Source organism: Cyanistes caeruleus, chromosome 3 (assembly GCF_971803275.1).
Source record: "Cyanistes caeruleus chromosome 3, bCyaCae1.hap1.1, whole genome shotgun sequence".
NCBI classification, from domain to species: Eukaryota; Metazoa; Chordata; class Aves; order Passeriformes; family Paridae; genus Cyanistes; species Cyanistes caeruleus.
The window spans coordinates 25,790,855-25,812,975 of NC_141703.1; the positions used below are offsets into that span (position 1 = coordinate 25,790,855).

General features: G+C 39.1%; 1 protein-coding gene across 14 annotated transcripts in view; it reads left to right on the forward strand.

Moving 5' to 3' along the window:
• The window catches only part of MCF2L (MCF.2 cell line derived transforming sequence like), a 153,966-nt gene that overhangs the window by 43,821 nt on the left and 88,024 nt on the right, over positions 1-22,121 (forward strand). For 2 of the 14 annotated variants that reach the window (XM_086880228.1, XM_023918268.2), the window contains exon 1: positions 14,291-15,483. The exons of 10 other annotated variants lie outside the window; for them this stretch is intronic. In XM_086880228.1, coding sequence (XP_086736354.1) covers positions 15,363-15,483 — 121 coding nt within the window. In that variant the 5' untranslated portion in view covers positions 14,291-15,362. Of the gene's footprint in view, positions 1-14,280; positions 15,484-19,777; positions 19,799-22,121 lie in introns of those variants that run through there. 2 more of the 14 variants (XM_086880217.1, XM_023918271.2) reach the window with 2 other exon arrangements.

The following is a 22,121-nucleotide window of genomic DNA, read 5'->3' on the forward strand; positions in this document are numbered from 1 at the left end:
AGAGGGAAGAACATTCCCAGCAGAAATAAGGTCAGGCACATCACTGCACAGTACTGCCAGTGGGCTTCAAGCAGTTTTTCTTCTTTGGGAGGACAAGGCACGTGTGCCCCATGGTATCTCTTGGCACGTCTGGTCCTCTGCTTGCAGAGGTGAGAGTTGTGTGGGGTTGTGGCTTCTTCTCAGCTCAGTCACCTGTGTTTCCTTTCCTGGAGGTGAGGTGGGATGGGAGGGAGCAGGGTGAGGCAGAGCTTGGCACTTGTGCATCTCCTCCCCGATAAAGTCAGGGCACGGCAGGGGTGGGAGCTCAGGCAACACCCGTCCATGCGGAGGCAGCCTGGGAGGCGTCTGGCCAGCAATGACTCTGTGTAAACTTGGATATCCGGGGCTGTTACCTGGTCTGGTTCTTCACCTCAGACACTTCTGTCAACAAGCAACCAAAGTTATGTTGTGAACAGTTAAGACATGAAATAACATTTTTACTCCAATGTTTAGGTTTCCATCTTTGTCCCCTTCTTTCCCCCTAGTTTTTAAAAAGTTGTTTAAAAATGACATAAAACATTTCACCATACTTGATGCACTTTTTGACTTTTCAAGCTTTTTCAAAACAGTTGGTCCCAAACCACTTTCCAAGCACATTTACTTATTTTTCTCCCTTGCCTTTGGCTTCCCATGGTTTCTCTTGTATCGGGTGAGAGACGGGTACCTTGCAGTGGTTTGAACCATTACACTGGTGGTTGATTAAACAGAAATTAACTTTTGGTTGTTTGGTTTTTTTTTGAGGAGAGAGAAGTGTGCTCACTGTCCTATCTGTAACCTGCCCTGTCTCATCCTGAAGTCATTTAAGCTGATACCAGGACAACAGTGAGAACACATGGCCATGGCACTGGAGCAACAGGGATGGGGCATGACTGTTCCTTCACTAGCAGTCTGCAGTTAATTAAGAGGAGAAATGGTGAAACTCCTGTGACCATTTCCCATAATTCATGTTTCCTGGATAGCTGAACCAAGTACAGTCATCTCTTTAGAAGTTTACTGTCTTGGTTAACTTTAGATCTGGTTATTGAATGTTATGGCTGTTGGACTGGCCAAGCAGAGGGACCCTGCTTGATGTTTGTTACGATACTGCAGGTACTTGATTTCTGAGAAGTCTGCCCACTAAGCCCAGCTTCTTGACTGAGTCTTTTCACTTCTTGATGCATGCTTCTGTCAAGATTTAATTTAATTTTGAGCTCACCAGTTATCCTGTAGTTCATTTCAGTAGGTGTAGTACCAGGCTCCTAGTCTTCCATGTTGTGTGAAGTAGAAACATGTGTCATTTCTGTTCATTCTCTCCCCTGCCTGTAACTAAGGACTGTTGTGTTTCAAGGTGTGATATCTGTACACAGTTTTTTTCACACAAAATTTCATTTGATTGCTGTGAAAGGTAGAAATAGTTACATTCTTTATGGTACCACTTACCCGTACTCCTAATTTTTTCACACCTCTTAAACAAATACATGATGTGTTAAGGAATATCCTACTTTGAAGATCAAAACTGTTTAGTTAGAAATTATAGGGAAATTCAGATTCTAGTATGTATAAGCCAATACCAGAATTTCTTCAAGTGCCACATTTTTAATTCGCCTTGTAAGGAAATAGGATGGAGGTGCAACCAGTGACTGACTTAGACCCTGTTTCCCTTTGCATTTTCATTTTGCACTGTGTCTAAAGAAACAAATGTCATGGGATGGCTCAAGGCTGAAAGCTGGGTGTGCACATTGAGTCTAAAAGGTGGCATTTTGTTGTGACTTTCATTTTTCTTTTTTTCTATCATTCAGTTTATCAATTTACAGATTTGTCTTAGCTGAGTCCAAAATCAGAGAAAAAAGGTTGCTTAAACTACAGACAAAACGTATATTTTATTAGTAACAACTTTCACATCTGTGTAAGCAATCAGCTGCAATGATAAGAGCTAGAAGTACTTTTTTTTAATGTGACACCTTTCTTATTTTTTCCAAGCCATCTGTTGAGAGCTACAAATATTGTTAAGATTTGCCATTTGTCCTGTTCTGTCCAAGAAAAAACAATGTTGTGGCAGCTATTTGCTGTTTTTTCTAGCCTTAATACAAAACATAAGATTTTTGTCTTTTAATTTAGAACTTTATATTCATAATAAACTTATTTTTCAGTGCTAAATTGTTAATCTTAAATGTTATCTGAGAACATTTTGACCATTTACTGGTTATTAACTTTTATTATTAATTTATAACACTTGCAAAGTTAATATGAGAGATACATATTTTTATGCTTCGTGTCTGCCATCAATTCTTGTGTTGCAGTTTGATGAGAATATGTACAAACTCTTAAATTTCTTCTTTCAGTTGGAAAAGTGCCTTAAATCATGGAATTGAGGCATGAGATTTATTCTGAAAAGGAAACAAGGTACATCTAGGTTTGTATGACTGCCTAGTGTTTGCTCCTCTGAGGCCTTGTGATTTGTGCTCTGTCTGCTGATCTATAAGATCATGAAAGAGTAGGTCTCTCACTCAAGGCATTGTTTTATACTTTATTAAAAATTGCACCCCATAAACCATCAAAACATGTCAAAAAAAGGTGTAACTATGTTATTTCTTGTTAAGATGTCTTGTTTGCACATGTACACTCCTGTCTCTCCCCCTCTATCCCTGCCTGCATGCTAGGGAGCATTTCTGTATTGGTGCAGTATGAAGAGGATGATCTCACATCTTCCTCACTTGTTTTCTTTGAGATACTACAGCAAAGCAGGTCACTCCAAGTGACTCCCCAGAACTGAGCAGGAAGCACAGGGCCATTTCTGCAAAGCCAGAAGCAGTTTCCTTTGCATAGCAGAGGTGCTTTCTCCTCTCCTCAGAGTCCTGAAAGCTTAACTCTCATCCTGGTCTCTGCTCCTGCTGTCCTAAGCGTGTCCCTCCACAGATCTCCTGCCTGAGGTCCATTGCTGCCCCCTGCCTCACACCACACCTCCCCTCCCAGTGCCTGTATCTCCTCTGCCCTCACTCATTTTCAGCCCCAAGATGTCCCTCCCCACCACCAAGGTTTCCTTGCAGTGTCTCCTCTCACTCAAAGTTGACTGTTTGGCCTCCTTTCCCGTGTTGCTGCAGTCTCACTGACCAGCCTTCCCCAAGCTGTGGGCTGGTGTTCACCCTGTGCCAGCAGCCCCGTGTTCTCTGTGGGACATCCTTCTACTTGCCACACCTGGTGGTTTTTCTACCAGTGAGAGGTAGAAATTTCATTTGCTACTCAGACCAGACTGAGTGTTTCTGGGGGGTCATGGCAAGCCCCAGGGCTGCAGGTGCTTTGACCCCTTTGCTTGCTGTCATTACACCGGGGTTTATGTGCTGAACACCCCATGGACCTGAACACCCAACAGCCTTCTGGCTGTGGTGGAGCTACTTGCAGGTGCTCAGAGGGGTTCCTGCTAAACTTAAACTCAGCGACATGCCAGAACAGTTTGTCACAAACAGAGAAGACTGCTAATACAGCGTGGAGGGGAGATGTGTCTCCTTGTTAGGACATGGAGGAAGTAGGTCCTAGATCTTCACTGCCATAGAAGATTGCATCACCCAGCACCTAACAATAAAGACTACTTTTGGAGGTCCTTTGTTGGTAGGGCCCCCTTCAGAAAAGAAAGGAGATCTTGTTCTGCCAATCCTTTAATGACTATGTCTCTCTGTATGCATTCAGGGCAAGGAGGGGTTCAGATAGCCAGATGAATTTTAACAGAAGGTCTTTGTGTAAAATACATGCGCATTAAGAAAGAAATATATTTTAAATCAGTTTTCAAGAAGAATGTGAAGTTACAGTGGGGGAAAAAAGTGTAGTGGCATTTTCTGTTTTGCTGTTCCTTTGTAGGAAATACTCAGAACATGGTACTTCAAAAATATTTGCATTTTGCAAACCTATTTCTGGTTAAGTTTTATTTGAAGGAAGTTGTTCAGCTGCATGTATAAGGCAGCAAATACATTTGGAAAGGTTGAATTATGAGGAATTCTGTTTGCTGTCCTTATCTTCATCATGTATAGAGGTTATTGGGAGTTGCATAAAAATTCAGCAGTTAAATATTAGTTCTTTATTTCTTGAGCACCAAAACAAGAAGATATATTTTATTCAAGCAAATTGAATAGGGTTGGTAATTGGAGACTAGAGGATTTAGGATCTGTTTGTTGTTTTATAGCACTTTCCACCCATCACAAACGAATTTGTAATTTATTCTCCCAGTCTGTGATAACCTAATCACCTGCCAACACTTGACAGTTCTGCACACTGGTGATTTATTCAATTCTCTCTTTCTAACACATGGAACAAGGTTTTAATTGCCTTTTGTGAGGAATTTGCCAGCATGGCAATGGAGCCTCATTCCTTCATTTGCAGACAGAAATTGCTTCATCTGCTAGCTCTGAAGTTTGTACAAACTTTGAATCTACCTTAAATACATTTGCTTTAGCTCTTTCTTATACCTGAAAAAATTAACACAAACTTGAAGATTACTTTTCTCTCCTTAGACAAAGGACTTTGCCTGTCATGCCTATTGTTTTTGTACTTTCTAACAACTGTTAAATATGTGATGCACCATTTATCTGCCTGCATGTGTTTACAACTTGTAAATAATTTAATGTTTTACTTTACCACTTGGCTTCTTCACATAACTCTAAAATGAGGAAGATAAAATTCTGCTAAATTATTAATTCACTGGGAAATTGAAACAACTGACATAAATTAAGCACGGAAAATGGTTCCCTTTTCCTCTGTGGGAATCAAAGCAGTGAACACAAGTGGATAACAGCGAGGGAGCTAAATGGACCAGATGATTATAGAATAATTTAGATTGGAAAGGGCTTCTGTGGGTATCATCTAGTTCAACCACCTGCTCAAAACCAATCTACTTACTAGAGACATGCTTGGTTGAGTCTTGAATGCCTCCAACAGTGGAGATGACCCAGAGTGGAGGCATTCAGAAGTGTCCTGTGTCCATGGGTGCATAGACAGGGCACATCAGACCTGTTGCCTGGCTGGCTGGTGAATTTTGGTGGTATTTTGCAGCATTAGATGTTTTCCTGCAGGTTAAAACCTTTGCAGAAAGGTGTACAGGTGCTCCAGTGCCACTGAGGCAGAGCAGAAAATTTTACAGCTTGCTCTAAATAGATCTTTAATAGATAAAGGCACAGTGACTTTTTTCTTAGGTCTTTCAACTTAAAATAATTTCAATTTTCATAGTATCCAGTTGTTTCTTTTAGTTATTTACAGTATTTTTTGGGTTTGGTTTTTTTTTTTGTTTAGTCACATTCATATAGTAATTATTGTAGTAGTTGTCACAGATTGTTTTAAATGTTTAAAGAGAATTAAATGACTGTACATAGGGAAATGTGGTGAGACATTATTAGTATCCAGAACAGCAGCAAAGTCCAGGCATGTAGCTGCAAAGCAGAGCACAGTAAAATTTGCAGTTTAATAAAGAGCCTTATAAACTTTAACTTATAAACTGTATTCTGCAAAATTTCTGCACTCATTAACAGCACTTTTCTCTGAGACTACTTCAGTTTTGATCTGGATTTATTTTGATTTTAGAGCATCAAGGGAGTCCTGAAATATTTGAGTTTTGTATATATTTAACATGAACTGCAATATCTATGCTTTTTTTGTTTTGTTTTCTTACCTGCTTCTCACTCCTGGGATATATCTGGGAATCCTGTACATTCTTCTGAAGGAGAAAGTCAGTTTGCATAATGCGTTCCACATGCCCTGCTTATATTTAAAGATACAAAATAAAAAATATCCTGTGCACACCTGTACATAACTAATAGAGGTGCCTGGTGCTGGTGGCCTACGCATCGCAAATCTGAGCAAAAATTACTCCTGTGACCAAGTCCCTGATTTCTGTTGGATTGCACAAAGAGAGGACCGGTTCCCTGGGTGATCCTGTCCTTGGGCTTGGCATTCCACTAATCCTTGATCATCCTGCTCTGCTAACTGTTGTCAGCCACCCAGGTGGAATGCTGGACATTGTTTGGGAAGCAAATCACTTTTTCTGCAGGGATGTGTGCAGAGACCACAATACATACGGTTTAAATGCATGGGGACAGTATATACGACATGGTGGACGGAGTAATTGTCACCTGGAAGAGATGGCAGCTTTCTGGAGCAGATCACCCTCCTTAGAGATCCCAGCAGCTGCATCCCTGAGACCAAGTATCAGTCTTTTAGTGGGAGCACTTGTGCCCCTCTTCCTTAATAGTTCCATCTTCAGTGTCATCATCATCTTCCTCAAGTTGGGATTGATGAAGTCAGTTTGGTGATGAAGAGAGAAGCGATGGGATAACGTTTTTAGTGACCAGACTTTTCAGAAACACATCCTTAAGGGACAGCAGAGCATGCCTGTGTAACAATTCTTCTGTATAAAAAAGGAACACATAAAAACTGTTGTCACAGTGCTGTCTTTACTGACAGCATTTAGAATGTCTGGAAAAAATTAATCTGTGAATCCAAATGTAACAAAAGAGATCAAAATTTGGGAGGGAGAAAGGGACTATTAGCTGGGATTAAACTTTGGCTCTACAGATATGGGGACCCACACTGTGTGCCCTTTGCAGCTTTAGTCACATCAGAGAATATGCAGGCTGGTTTTTTGGTAATTTTCTTGACTTTTTCTTTCTCAGTAGCTTACATACTAACAATGTTATTTCCCCCAGTGTTTCCATGCTGTATGACTATATCAAGAGAAGCCATGATTTCACCACTGCCTATTTCTACTTCATATATTTAATTCACAAAATCTTCAGTGTCTTTCAACAGATTTTGATGTAATAATGTGTTTGGCAATTGTAACTCTAATGATGTATTTACCCACTGTGCCTTTATTTGGGTTCTAAGTGTACAGCCATAAATAGTCATTATTTATGCTATTTTATTAATGCAATAGTGCTATTTTATTAAATCATATGAACATCTCAGATGAAGAATCAAAAGACAAGCACATTTTGCAGTACTATTTTAGGAAATATTCATTAAATAATACACCCAACCTGGAGATTAATAGATACTTACAATTTCAACAGCTTTCCACATGCCTCTTTGTATGCCATCATATTTGACTTCTTCTTCATGTGTTTCTGCTCTGCTTGTCCTACCTGGAATGTATCCATGCATAATTCACTGTTAGGCTGCACAAATGCAAATGCCCACACAAAGGAAGCAAGAAGCCACTGGGAGCAGGAATTCTCCTTTTGGCAGCACCATGGAGCCAGGTCAAACAAAGTGCCTGTGTGATTGTGGCTGTATTCAGTGTTGGTGCTAGTTGGTAAGATGCTATAGATGGAATGATTTTCTCAGGCTTTTTAAAGGTTACAGTATTAATAACTGCATATCATATAGCATTTATTTTAAGTTTTCAGAAAGAAATTGTAGATTCTTACTTCTCAAAGAACTTTTCACTACTCAGCTGAAGCACGGACTTGTAGTACTTTGCAGTTCCAGATGGCATAAAGACCCTTGGTCTCTCTGACTGTGTTTAGATATATTTGCTTTCATGTTTTTATGACTGTGTAATTAAAATATTTCTATTAAAACTGAGGAGCTGATAAGCAGATTGAGGGAAACTAACTCTGAACAAACTAAAACTTCGACTGTCTAGGAAACTGTTGAACATCGCACCAGAAATCCCTTCATCCCAGTTCAATTAAGCATGCTTATCTGTACACAGGAAAAATCCCATTTTGCTAGAGGCTGACATCAGCATCATTGAAATCAGCACTTAATGAATGTTCATTAATATTATGAAAAATCTCATTCCTTCTCCAAACACTTCTGTGATTTATCTCTATAACTCTTCAGAAGATTGCAGTACACAACCTGCTGTGCTGGATCCTAACAGTAACCTGAGAAAAATTGTATGAAGTTCTTACAGCCCAGGGATTTTTGCAGCATTTTTGAAAGGTCCCTAAAAGGTATTACTTACAGCTGCATACAAGCTTTGTAAAGTATTAATAGCACTGCTTCATCTCTGCTGAGTGGATTACTGCCATACATTTGTAATTGGTGTAACAGTGCATGAAGAAGAATTTCAAAGCAGCCACTCAACTGAAAACTCTCTCGTTTTATTAATAGCCCATTCATGAAGAGACTAAGAGAGGATTGTGAAAAGTGTGGAAGAATTGAAGTCTGATAAGAGAAGATGTGAGAACTCTGCACTAGATCCCTTGGGTCCAAAGCACAAGGCAACAGAGAAAATTTTTCAGAAGGAAGTTTAGGATAGCAGAGACTGAAGGCCAAAAGCGTGCTCCTGGCCTGTGGTAGCACTGCAAGACAACATCCTCTGTTGATGTAGGTGCTCAGCAGTGATTTCCCTCTGTACACATTAGATTATTGAGAACACCTGAAGCTGTATCCAGGGCCCATCCCTGCTGGGAGCTGTCTGGATGCATTGATCCAGCAGCAGTCTTTACAATGTTTCATAGCTGTCAAAGGTATCATTTGTAGGAAATGACCTTCTGAAAATCATGGAGTTTTCATTTTCCTGTCCCTCAGCAAAATCAGCCCCTCTTGAACAACTGAGAAATGTGTTCCCAGGTGCTCTGTCTCCTTGGAGAAGCTAAGGAAGTGCAGGTTTCATTAGTGAGCTGTTTGCTAATCTGAAATGCGGCAGATCCGGTTGGGGAAAGCAGCAGTGTCTGTCTAGAGTGTAAATGCATTCAAACCCCTTCTCTGCCTGCTTCTGCCAGAACTCATCCTGATGGGAAAGTGCTGTATACCTTGAACAAGAATTCTATTTTGAGCATAATCAAAGATTCCTAAATGTCAGCCAGAGTTTTTCCAACATCGGATTTTGTGCAGCTCATTTTGCACAGAGATGTTTGCTGGAAGGTCAGTGTTGTTGACTGCATGTGTTATTCATTTCTATACATTCATATGTGTTTGCATAGGCATGCATATGCACATATACATGCGGTATTACATGTAGGTAATTTTTGAACAAAGCTTTCACTAGTATAAGTCAATATATAAAGCCAGCTACTTACCCTGAGTCCCTGAGTTTGATTGTTAGCTGGTACATGATGGGAACAACCACGGTGCCTCAGGGTGTATGCACAAGGAAGGCCTGATAAGCCTGAAACAACAATATCTTTATAGGACATAGTCAATAAAACAGTATTTGTTAAACCATTTTAAGCCACCTCTTTTTGCTGCCAATTGTTTTATCTGATTATCATCTACAGCTTCCTCTTGCAGTGACTCCATAGTGGGCAGGCACCAATGGTCTCCCATCACTTTCTTTCTGCTTGTCTTGCTGTGAAAATCCATTCTCTACAGGCCCCCACCTGCTGTGGTCTCCTCCCTCCCTTGCATTGGGCTCACAGAGCAGCAGCAGTCAGGTGCTGAACTGTGGCTGGGTGAAAGCAGGGGTTCACATCTAGCTTAGGACTGAAATAATTCCCAGGAGCTTCCAATGTGAGCAGATTCTTCTTCACATGCTTTCACTTCTGACCAAAAAGGTAGACCTCATACCTCTGACAGATCTGTTCCATCACAACCTGTAATTGTCACCTTCCAGGTAATTTTACCTGGTAGAATTTAAGTAAATGAGTGAGCTGGTGGTGGCAGTTGCACAATTAGCTCCAATATCACATGGCATTTACCTGTTGCTTTGCATTGGCACTGGATACTGATAAGGCTTTTCCCATGTTCTGACCTCCTTCTCTTTGTCAGTGTATATGCAGTTGCCTTACTCTTTCCTAGAACATCTCTGAAGTTTTGAAATTGATTGCTATTTGCCTTTAAAAGTGAAACAACTCAGATTAAAGGACAAAGTGGAAGTGCTGTCTTGTTAGATGTTAAACCTTATTTTGGCTGATCATAAAGAGACATTCTCCTCTAGTTATTTTTCTGATCCACTGTGATTTTCAGAGTTATTTCTATTGCTAATGGCGAAGGAGCTTGTTCTTTTGGAGATGGGTCACATTTATTCCTAACCCTCAGGAGATTCAGACATGCAATATAAGATTACCTAAATTAGAGGGACAGATGTTAGGCTTTAAGAGCTTTTGGTTATCTTGAGAGTTTAGTGTTAACACTTCCAGAATATTAAAACCCTGATCTTATATATTGCAATGTTTTGTTTGTACATTTAAATTGCAAAACACTTTGTATTATGTTTAGGAATTATTTTAGTTTAAATTTTTTTGAGAGATCTTTCTGGTGTAAAGAAAGACTGGCAGAAGTGGCTCAGCAGCATAATGTGCAAGTATAAATAGAATGCAAGCTGTCCATTTATCTCAATCCTGATCTACTTATATTCATCTGATGCTTATTACAATCATGGTTTGTCTCTGAGCAGATACATCCAGTTAGGATTAAGCTTGGACAACTAACCTAATTCACTCTTGTAACTCGCTCTTGTAGCTTAATTCAGGGTTCCAGTCTAGATTTCTTGTGATACCAAATAATTCTTTAAACTGCCAGCCCTTAATAAATCAACATCAAAATATTAAGAATATTTATTGCTGTCTATGTTTTTATGAGACACTGAATTTGTTTGCAGTGGGTTTTATGTTCACTCACATATATCTACATTCATATACCTATTTCTGAAATTTCTTCCCACTCCAGCTTCTGTTGCTACGTAATGGTATTTTATTAAATGTGTTTTCAGATGACAGATTCTCTAGAATACTTGACGGGATCTCTTTTTGAGCTTTTCCCTAGAATGGTCTCCTAGAGTAGTCTGAAAGTGAAATACAAGCACACGTGTCCAATTCTAACAAGCATAAAAATAATAAAGGCAAATGATTGTACCTAAACTTTATAATAATCTTGTCCACATTGAAAAAAGCAAGATTCGGTCTTTTCTTCTATTTCAAGAATCTAGAATGTCCATGGAATAATGGTTTATTTCTTGGATTTTCAGACAGGTTTTCTCAGCATTTTCACTCTACAAGAACCCTGTGGAATTTGAGGATGTGAAAATATCAAGCTTTGTGTCTTTAACGTCTCAGCTACATTTTCTTTTTCATTTAAAATCAGCCTCTAGTTGACTCTTTATTGTTTTAGCCTAGTGACTGGCCTATGGCATGGATTAATCTTAGACAACCTGTTTTCAGTTTCAAAAATTAACACAACCAACTTGCCATAATTCAACACTTATATAGGGTTATAAAAAAGCTCCAGACTAAGCATAATAACAATCAGTACTAACTTGTTACGGCGTGTGGGTGTTCAATTCTATAAAACAGCTTACATTTCAGATTAGAACTTGTATATTACATTTTAATATGTGCAAGACAATCAGTTTGTACAATAATGTAGCATGAGTCCAATTTTTCTTTCTGTTTGTATGACCATTAACAAAATAAGTAAGTATGCAGGACATAATCGATGACACATGATTTAAAAAGAAAAATATAAACAACATTCACTTTTCTTCCCCCTCATTTCATTTCACTGTTACTGTGGGTGTGCTGATGCTGGAAGATCCACATGGCAAGATTTAGCTTATATGTGCCCTTATATTTGCTTTTAGAAACTGATCCAAGAAACAATTTCTGAGCTCTACGTAAGTGTATGGTAGATGAAGTTCCCCATGCAATTTTCAGAGAATTTTATGTTCTTCATGAGAGATCAGTCCTGCAGTGCTCTGGGTTGTTACTGGGGATGTGAAGACACTTCTGATACTGGAGTTCCTCCTACCTGCCAGAACTCCAGGAGAACAGTGTGTGGTGGAAGATACAGCTTGCACGGGTGGAGTCTTGTGCCCTGTGTGTGTGGTGAGATCTTGAAGTGCATGAGAGCTGCCATGTTTCTTGTCTGTGAGATGTACTCTTATCCCTGAAAAACAAGGTCTACAATAGGAGGAACAGCAACACCAGTGGTAGTGGCTTATCAGGAGATAGCAAGAAATGTGGAGAAATGGAATAAATTTAGAAAAAAATAGAACAGTGATGATTCTGTTGCCAGATCCTCCTGCTCTGTACAGTTAGGAGGGATGCATGCTCCTTAATGTGGATCTTTCAGCATTCTATGAAATGTGAGGATGTAAAGAAGAGCTTGTAAATAATTGTTAGGATTTGGAGGAAAAATCACAATAGGGTGTTCGAAATATCCTGTAAAGATAAGACCCCTGTGCAAAAAAAAAGCTCAAAAGAAGTAGTAGGAACATTTAGGAGAAGAAAATGCTGGCATCTTAATTTAATGATTAAAGACAACTTGAAGTTACTGTTCTAAAGTATTTTGAGAGTCCCTGGCAAAGGAGGAATCAGAGAGTGTACAGCTGTGAGCGTGGCTGCTTCTCTGGTCAATGTGCAACACTCCACCTGTGCTCAGAAACAGACCTGGAAATGAAGCATTAGGAAAATAAGCCCTACTTCATTGCCACAATTGTGTTGACTCCATCAGGCTGTCTGCAGTCATTTAAAGATAATTGGAGGGGTGTTACCCACTGAATGTTACCATTTATGTGATGTGAGAGGGGGGATAGGTGCAATCTAGTTGGTTCTGCCAACTAATACTTGAAAAATACTGCTGTCTATAAACCCTGACATAATTTGCTGATGCTGTACAGAGCAGAGATGTCCTTCAAATAGGAGCTTTTGTTATAGTAATGCCAGCATCAAGGGAAAATATTCAGATTATTTTCCTGGAGATAGAAGCTGCTGCTGTTTGGAAAACAGTGCATTACACCATCTGTTTCCTTCTGATTGCGCGCTACCATAGCCATTGTTGTGATTAATTTCTTTGCTTCTAGGCACAAATTTGAGTGCTTGAAAGAAGATTAAAAGCTTGTTTGCGGACAGGGATGTAGCTAATGGCTAGATTTCAGTAGGATTGTGGGTACTTACCAAGTTTAAGTCATCAATCTTCTTCATGCATTTGATATGTGAAGAAAAAAGGAGAACATCCTTTTTCCTTGTAATAATCCTCTGCATGAATTGTTGGTGACGTTTTCACCATGCACCACTGGTGTCATCACACAGTCCAAACACCACTGTGACAAAGAGTCACTTTTCATAGAATCAGAGAACCATTTAGGTTGGAAAAGACCTTTAAGATCAAGTCCAGCTATTAACCCAACACTGGCAGGTCCACAACTAAACCATGTCCCAAAGTGTCACATATACGTGTTTTTAAATACCTCCAGAGATGGTGACTAAACCACTTCCCTGGACGGTCTGATCCAGTGCCTGTCAAACGTTTTTGTGAAGGAATATTTTCTAGTGTTCAATCTAAACCTCCCTGGTGCAGCCTGAGGCCATTTTCTCTTATCCTATCTGCCTCATTTTCTAGTGAGGCTTGGCTGCTGAAGGAGGATGTGTGGTCTCATCCTCATCCCACTTGATTTGTCTCAACAGGTCCCTAGGTCATGAGCCCGATGTGCCCCAAATAAGTAGTTATCCTGCTGGGTAGGAGGGAAGCCCTGGCTGACAAATGGCCCCAGGCATCTCCTGGTCACATTTGGTGTCTCCACTGGGAAACTCAGCAAGGAGCGTGTTGCAGTGTTCTCCTTGTGGATGCTGCTGTTCCCCTTTATCTGCCCAGAACCACTGCTTTGTGCCCCCAGTGAGAAGCAACACAAGAAAATACAGAATTTTGCCTAATATCAATGCTGTGACTTACCTCAGTTCCTCTACTATTTGAACCCTGGATATATTCTACAGGGGCAGTGTGTATCCACCACTAGGCTGTTCCCATCCTTCCTTCCTGTGAATTTCTGGGTATTTAAATAAGCTTGAAAAGCTTTTGATCCAGGACTTGTAGCACAGCTGCAATATGCAGTGGTCCATCTGCTTGATATAATGAATTTGTGAAAAAAGTGATATTTGCATGGAACTCATCTGTTCTTAATTTTTTAAGATTGTCACATTTGTTCATGACTTCATGTCGAAAGTTGAACCTTTTCCAACTATTCTCCTCTGTTAACACAGTGTATGCAAACTAATATTTTGTAATAAGTTGTTTAATATTTACCTCGATGTCACTTAATTAAAGATTGTCTCTTTGAATTTGCTTTCAGAGTAATAGATGATACATATATTTTAAAATACTTCTTCAGGGTGATGTGCATAATGGGTTGTGGCAGATCTGTGGCCATACAGGACATAGTTAAACAGAATTGAGAGGAAAATCTTGACTGCCAAGTAAAGCAGCATTATCAATTTCCTCTCTCCTGCACTGAAAGAGACAGGGGGAGCAGACAGTGTAGGGTTTCCTGATATGTTTTGAGAAAGACTGGGATTCATATCCCCTCCCTTCCTTCCTATTAGCTGTTTGTTAACTCCCAGGAAGACCCAGGTTTTTCTCGTAAGACGTCTCTGCTCACATACTCTGGACACAAGCTCTGCCTTTGAAGGGCTCTGTGCATATACAGGGGGAGGAAGAGGAGTTGTACTGATGGTGGGAGTCTAACTTTGGGCAAATGAACTGAAGAGGAGTTTCTAACTGACAGCATTGTATTCACAATGCTATTTTCTTTTAATTTGCTGGCATGAGCACAGCACTTGTCCCTGAAGGATACCAGGTGCTTGAGACAAAGTAGAAATGCAGCAAGTGTCAGTGTGAGGTTTCTGTCTTCAGAGTGCGGAGCTGAGAACTTACAAGCAAGACTGTAAAGTTAAAAGAAAGACATTCAACTTGCCTCTCTTCAGGAGAAACCTTTCAAGTTTCTTTGCAACAGCTGAACATCCCTCACGTTAAGGAGAAGGATGTGAAGAAGGAGGTGATTGTACCAGCTGCTTGGGATGAGCTCTGGCATTGGATCTCCATGCGCGGCTGGAGTGCATCGACAACCTGGATGTCTTGTGGGGGCTTTCCTTCATCCTAAACAGCACAGGACTGTTAGTTTGGATATAGTTACTTTGGATAAAAAACTAAAGACCAGACAGTTCTGCACCTTTTTTTTATTTTCTTGAGATGTCACTTGCTAGTCTGCCCTGCTTGTGTGAGGAGCTGTGACTTTTTTATGCATACTAATCACACTAAAAGAAGACTGAAGGTGTAGCAAGATGTCCTGTCTGCTGGGTGCAGCGTGGTAGGAACTGAGAGGGTGTTGCAACTTCATGCAGAAAGCATCTTGATATTTTCAGTCCATTATCCAATCCTCCTTTTTTCTTTCTAGTGGAACTAGGTATTGGTTCCTGAAGAAAAGCATATACAATACAAATAACTGCACTGCACCCTCTTCCAGGACTTTCAACTGCAGCCTTTTCATCATTTTTGGTATCATCTGAATTTGACAAAGAAATTTCACACTCCATTGACATTTAAACACAAAATCAGAGTATATTTCAGTGTGTTAGAAGAGAGTAATTCTAAAGAGGAGATCTTTCATTTCCTTTGCTGAATAGTTTGGTGAAGATACACCCATGTCTCAACGCCGCCTTTTAAGGGAAGGACATGAAAGTCCTTTTAGGATCCTACAAAGATTCTTCCAAATCCCTCATGGCAGAAGGCACTCAAGAAATAACCCACATCAAATATGTTCTGGTGAGGTGAATGTATACATGATCCTATAGTGTGATGTGTGTGTACACAGAATGTTGCAACTAAATTTGGGCAGCATGTGAGTTTAATATGAGCAGTAAGCAGCCTGGGATTTGTGTTACTGATTTTTTTCAACTGATGATTCTTGTAGGCACAAGCAGGTTTTTTTTTCCGAAGGTGTACTCATATAGGGATCCAGCAACTGTTACAGTTAAAAGATACAAAGCTTTATCAATATCAGGTATTACTCATGGTAGTAATTACTCTCTGTCACCTACTAGAGAAAAGCTTTATACCATGTTTTTTCTTGCATTTCCAGGTGTATCGATTTGAAAGGTTTACATCAGCCCTCCTTTTAAATTCTAGAAGAACATTGCTTGAGTATTCCTCTCCTGAAAAGTATACCTATTTATGCAGAAGAAAATATTTATAACTGTACTCAAAAAGTCAAGAAGCCTCTGATCACATCTGTAATGTACTAAATTTAGGACTTGCCACCACTTACTCAGTCTCAAAAATCTGTTTCATACAGTACATGTTAGTGTGACTGATAATTATATAATCTTTGTGTTTAGTAAACCTACATTTTGGGTTGGTTTTTTTTTCTCTGAAATAAGTTAATCCTGACTGGCCAAGATAAGATGAAGTGGATTTTTCAGTAATTAATTTAAACTTTATTGGTTTTTTTTTTTATGTACAGTGACCTATTATGATCTTTAAAAAAAAAAAACAACCCTGACTTTTTTTTTATTTTTTAAAATTTATTTGGAAATCTACATCAACATAAACTAAACTACTTTTGTTAATTTTCAAGGCTTTTCAGTATTCCTTTCTTTGATGTTGACATTTACTCTTAGAAAAAAAAAAAAAAATACAAAGAGAAAAATGCCTTTCTGGTGATATTCCTTTCTTACACTTTCATTTGGACTATGCTCACTGAATCTTTTGTCATCTATTGTGTTTTGAATTAAAATTATAAGGTTTTTTTTAATAAACCTTTTTTTATAACTTATGAAATATAAAGATTTTACCTTTCCTGACTTACCAGTTCTGGGCATTTGTGAGGCTAAGATTTGGTACTTTTAGAAGTGCTTACTAGTAAATTATCAAAATCTAACAATTCTATTCAGCTGAGACTAGAAAAAGTTTTGATGTAAATTGCTGTTAATAACAGTAAAGAAAAATCAGGAAAAATGTAGTGGTATTTTAACCATATGGAATGCCACAAAACGAGGTCTCCTCAATGTTCAGTTTTACTTTCATGTAGGTTTCAACTATCACTTGGTAGCACTCACACTGCAGTCAAGTCCATAGTGTAGCCATGAAAACCATTACTTTTACCAAATATTTATATTCATGTTTTTATGAGTTTCAAGTACCTGCTGGCCATTCATTAATGGATTTGAGCTAGTCCAAAGTATAGGCAAAGCATTGACTACATAGGAGAAAAACACAAATTTAATACATTGAAAACATTCTAACAGATAATATTCCTAATTTCTGCCTCATTTCCTTTAGACCAAGATCCTTAATATAAACCTTGTAATGCTATGCAATCATGTCTTACATCTTCCTTTCACTATTTAGAGGTGTGTGTATAGTCAGAAAACAGTAGATTCTGTAGGAAGCTGTCTGTTCTGTCTCCCACCCGTCTTTATTATTATTCCAAAACTCTTTTTGATCATGTGGCAGCCTTTTCTGTTTGAAGTCTTCAAGTATGCAAAAATTCTGTTTCCTTTCCTTCCTGTTACCCATTTTATGTTGACAGTAGGAAAGCAATTACAGGCTTTCAATGTTAACCTTGTATATCCAGTAAGAATTACTCCATTGTTTTGGTCAAAGCTGGTTTATGGCCTTTTGGACTGATACAAGCTTTCCCGCCTTCCTGCTAGCAAACCTCAGCTTTCAGTGGCACTTGCAGACAAATGTTACACAGAAGGTGGATCAAAGTTTTAGATTGCAGAAAGGGAGAGGTATTCCAGCCTGGGAACATTTCTGTCCTGTAGCTATGCTGGGTGAAATCACAATTTTGGCAGAATGTATTTCCAAAGTAAATGTGCTTGTGATTCCATGAATCCCATAATGTATGCACCTCTCTTCTCCTGTGACAAAGTTGAGCTGCTCTGTTCTGTTGTCACAAGTCTCACAAAGCTTTGTTCTCTCTGCATTAGCATCTCTGGAAATTGCTGAAAGCATGTTTGCTTTGCTGTCACTTCATCTTTGCCCTGCACATTAAAATCTTTAATATAGAATATAGAAACTTTTAACTGAACAATAAATGTTCTAGTTCGTATATTGATTTTGCATTACCTTATTTACATTAATAAGGGAAGCTGGGCTGGCTTCCAGAGTCATCTTACTTCATCAAATCCATCTCTGTTTTATTTTCATTTTAACAAAGCAGGCTTTATTTACTTACAGCTTGTTGACAGTTGAATCTGTCCTCCTTGGCCTAATCTTCATTGCAGTGTTCTCTGCAGGTGTCTTTTACTCAGGGCAGGCTGTGTTGCCTTTATCTGCTCACCCTTAGCTCTGGTGCCACTTGCTCTTTGGAATGCAGGTGTTTGGGCCCAGGCTGGTACAGTGACTGCAGTGACACAGCATCACGTTTTCTGAATCCATCCCTGACTCTGTATCTTCCGTGTGCTTCTTCACCTCTCACTGCAAGCAGGTGGGACTTGTGGGTTTGGGGAGGATTTCAGCCCTGGGAAGCTGTGGCTCTGAGCAGTTTTCTCTGGGGACACCCATCAGCAGAGGAGGTTTTCCAGAGTGCTGACGTGCTGCGGCTCTTTGTGATGGGCATCCCAGGGTAGTGCTCACAGACTGTGCTTTGAGAGTCTTCCTCTTCTCTCTAAGCAAATGGGAACAGTAGGTCAGCTCGATCAGAGAGCTGTAGAACAAGTCTGGCAAGTGGAGATGCCAGAGACATCTGTCTTCAGTCTGTGCTGTGCATGGTATGGACGGGGAGTATCTTTGGAGGCATCCTGTAGTCTGCATCTTTTCACTGTGGATTCAGGTTGGTTTTCTGGCAAAGATGACTGACTGGAGATTTAGGGCAGTTTGCTTTTGTGTGTAGTTCTAGGAGTGTGATGAATGCATGGCTGAGAAGACTGTCTGTGTCACAGAGTCCTTCCAATCCAAAGAAGTTCTGCGAAAAGGTACAGTGAGCAGCACTGTAATGTGGGGGGTCTAATACTAATAGGCTTTGTAGTGAGTCAGACAGAATTTGGTTAATCCATGACATGAATAATCTACCACAAAGAGTGAAGAAGAGTCTAGAGGAAAAGCACTTCTGCATCATCTTTATCAGCCAAGGGGATGCAGATGGGGTACATATTTTCCTGAAGCTGTATGAGTATTTCTGTTGGATATTGGGCATTTTTGTAAGGGAAGAAGGAGTTAGCTTATTGGCAGGCTAGCAAGATGTGTGGATGTAGGAAATGTCAGACTGAACACACAAAAACAGCAGAAATATTTAAGTACCTGAAGGCTTCAGTGCAGTCAAAGCCTGCCTGGACCCTGTGCAAACACTGACATTTCTGGTCAGTGTTAAAGTCTGCCAAAACAATTTCATTCCTGTTAGTCCCCACACTAGATAGGTCCAGGTGTGTGTGGCTGTGTTTACTGTTTGCTGCTTTCATGCCTTTGTTTGCTGGCTGCATAAAGGTGTTTAAAAGGAATTCATTTGAGATTTTGGGTTTCTGTGCTTGAGACTTTGATTGACCTGTCCTGCTTGAAATGTTCTTGCACTTTTTTGATCAGAAAGACGGAAAAAAGAGTTAGATGTGAATCTATAGCAGAGGTGATAGTGAGTGAGCAATTCAGTATGACTGTGAGCAATTCAGTTCACCTGTGAGTGAGCAATTCAATATGACTAGTTCCAGATAGCATTGTGAATATCTGCATGAAAAACAGTTCTGCTTTGCCTTGTTAAAGCCTAACATGAGCAAAAATATGCTAAGGGCTTATGCTTATATATACAGTATCAGACTCTGGGTGTATCAGCAGTCTGTAAATACTCAGGGTGGGGTCATGAGGGGAGAACACTATAATTAAAAAGATAATTACAAGAACAATGGCATTAGTGGGGGAAAATGTATTTGTGAAGTCATCTTGTGCCACCTGTTGTATTTATGGAACAAAGTTCAGGTAATACAAAAGCTCTTACCCTTTTGGGACAGTTTGTTCTGAGCAGGAGAAGGGAAAAGTGGACCTCTTTCTTCTCTGATGATGAATCAGAGAGGAATTTCAGTAGCAGAAATGAAGAGTTATTATTTTTTCTCAGAATGGTGTTCATGGCTGGACTTTGTAGCGCAGGGTAAGTCGGCTTAACTTTTAATAACTCCAATTGTAATGCAAATGTAAATGTAAACAGACCTGTGTAGTCTGCTAAGTCAGGGGTGTGTAAGGTGTGTGGCTTGGGGCTGTGCTCTTGGGAGTATTTTAAACATGTTTTATATGTGCCAAAAAATCCCATGTATTTCAAGAGTTTTAATATAAACTTTCCTAGCTCATAGATTCTTGAAAATACACACTGTCATAAAAAACACATCATTGGAGAGTCTGAGTGGTAAATCGTAGTATTTGGGTTGTATTTAAAAACCTTTTTCTAAAGGAAGTAAAACATCAGGTATTTTATGACTTAAATTTTCATAAAAGGTTTTTATAGACTTTTTTTTTTTTTTCAGGTACCATGTCTCAAACTTATTACCATTTAATAACTGTGATGTACGTAATTGATTTATTTGGCTCAGACAAATTACTTGGTGAAAAGTGAGCACATCAGCAAAACCGGTCACAGCTGACATCCTTGTAAAGACAGGAAAGGTCCCAAGTGGGATGTCCATCAAAAATGAACTGTTTCTTTCCTGAAATAATTTTAAGAGCATCATCATACAATTTAATAGGGATATGTGTTCAGAATATGTTTTCTGATAAAGAGGTTATTAATATTCAGACACCAATTCAGCAACACTGGCAAATGTTTTTCTTCCTTCACTTAAATGTCTGTATTGACCTGTCCTATAAATCTGATGGACTTTAGATTCTTTTTTTTTAAACACTTTTTTGTTGTTTTTTTTTAATTCTAAAAGTTTCTATTCTTTGTGTTAAAAAGTAAAAGTGCAGGAAATGCATTATTTGAGAAGTGTATTTTACAATACAGCAAGATGCATGCTGTGATAGAAGTAGAAGTATCTAAAAAGCAATTATTAGCAAATTTGTGAGATTGGTCTCACTCAAGACTCCTGAAATTTCTTATTATGTCCTATTTTTTGTGTTAAAAAAAGTGGTTTCAATATAACTACAACATTCTGAATTGCACTGTTGGCAAAGTTACTATTTCCAAATTTTTGGTGCCTTAATTCAGAAGAAAGAATGTTACTTTTCCACCTGCGTGCATGATAAGGAAGAAAAACATTTTGGGGTACTGCAATACAGACCACCACTTTTAGGCTCCTGGATGATGATTCTTCCAAGAAAACAAAGACTTTTAGAGTCTCTCTAATGAGCAAGAGACAGGCACACAGAACTGAGGGCAATACAAGGCTGTACCTCTAGGCTGCTTTTCCATAGATGCACACTGAACTCCGTGAGCCTGCTCCCTTGGACCTTTTTAGCTTCTCTTTTCCCCTGTTTGCTGAGATTTAAGCTGTCTTTGAGTTTTCTTACAGGGAACAGACCAATTCTAAGGGTTGTTGTGTGATGTTAAGGGTTACACATGTGAATGGAGGAAAAAAATGTGAAAAATAATTCCATTACTTCAGTACATGTAAAATGAAAGTTAAACTTGACTGTGCTTCAGATTAAACCTCAGAAAGTTAAATCTGACTGTGCCTTTGACTCTTGAAATGGGGGAAAAACGCCTCCCTGACCATTAGTGCTATTTGAAAAGCCCATTCAATTAGAGGGAGTAGCTATAGATGACATTACACCATAACAGGCAGTGAGCTAGTAGGAATTTATATTTTTCCTGCTTTCATGGCCACTGAAGAATATATGAAAAAAATTAATGCAGTAGTGGAAAAAAAAAATGTTGCCCTGATCAATAATTTGAGAGACTCTGCCTCAAGAATTTAGAGTAAAAATAACTTGCTTTTCTTATACTTTTGCTTTTCCACATGGAGAATTGTCGACAAGTAGATATTTACTCTCTGGGCAGAACCAGTCCTGGAGCCAGGATGTAGCTTTATTTACTCCCTTTATCTTCTTCATTGTTCTTCCAAGAAGTTGCCAATCCCATGTGCTGTTGCAATCTGTTTAGTTCTGCTGAAGTCGTGTTTAACAGTTTGCAGTATTTCCTCTTATGGTGTATGCTTACAGTGTTTATTGAAATCCCACATGATCTTCAAATTAATCTCAGAGGTTAAGCTTACCTGAAAAGGTTGAACACACATGGCCTTGTGCAGAAGCAACCTAAGCTAAAAGTATCAAAGTTTATTGTAGGATTTCCAGCGCTTCCTGACTAAAGCTAGCTCTTGTATTTACTTATTTAATCTTATTTTGGAGCCATTACATCTTCTTCTAAAGCAGGAAGCAGAGATCAGTGCAACTTTTATGTTTTTCATTTCTTGCTCAGTGATGTAAAAAAACATCCCAAAAAAGATTTTATTTTAATCAGCAGCTTATCCAACATCACAGTT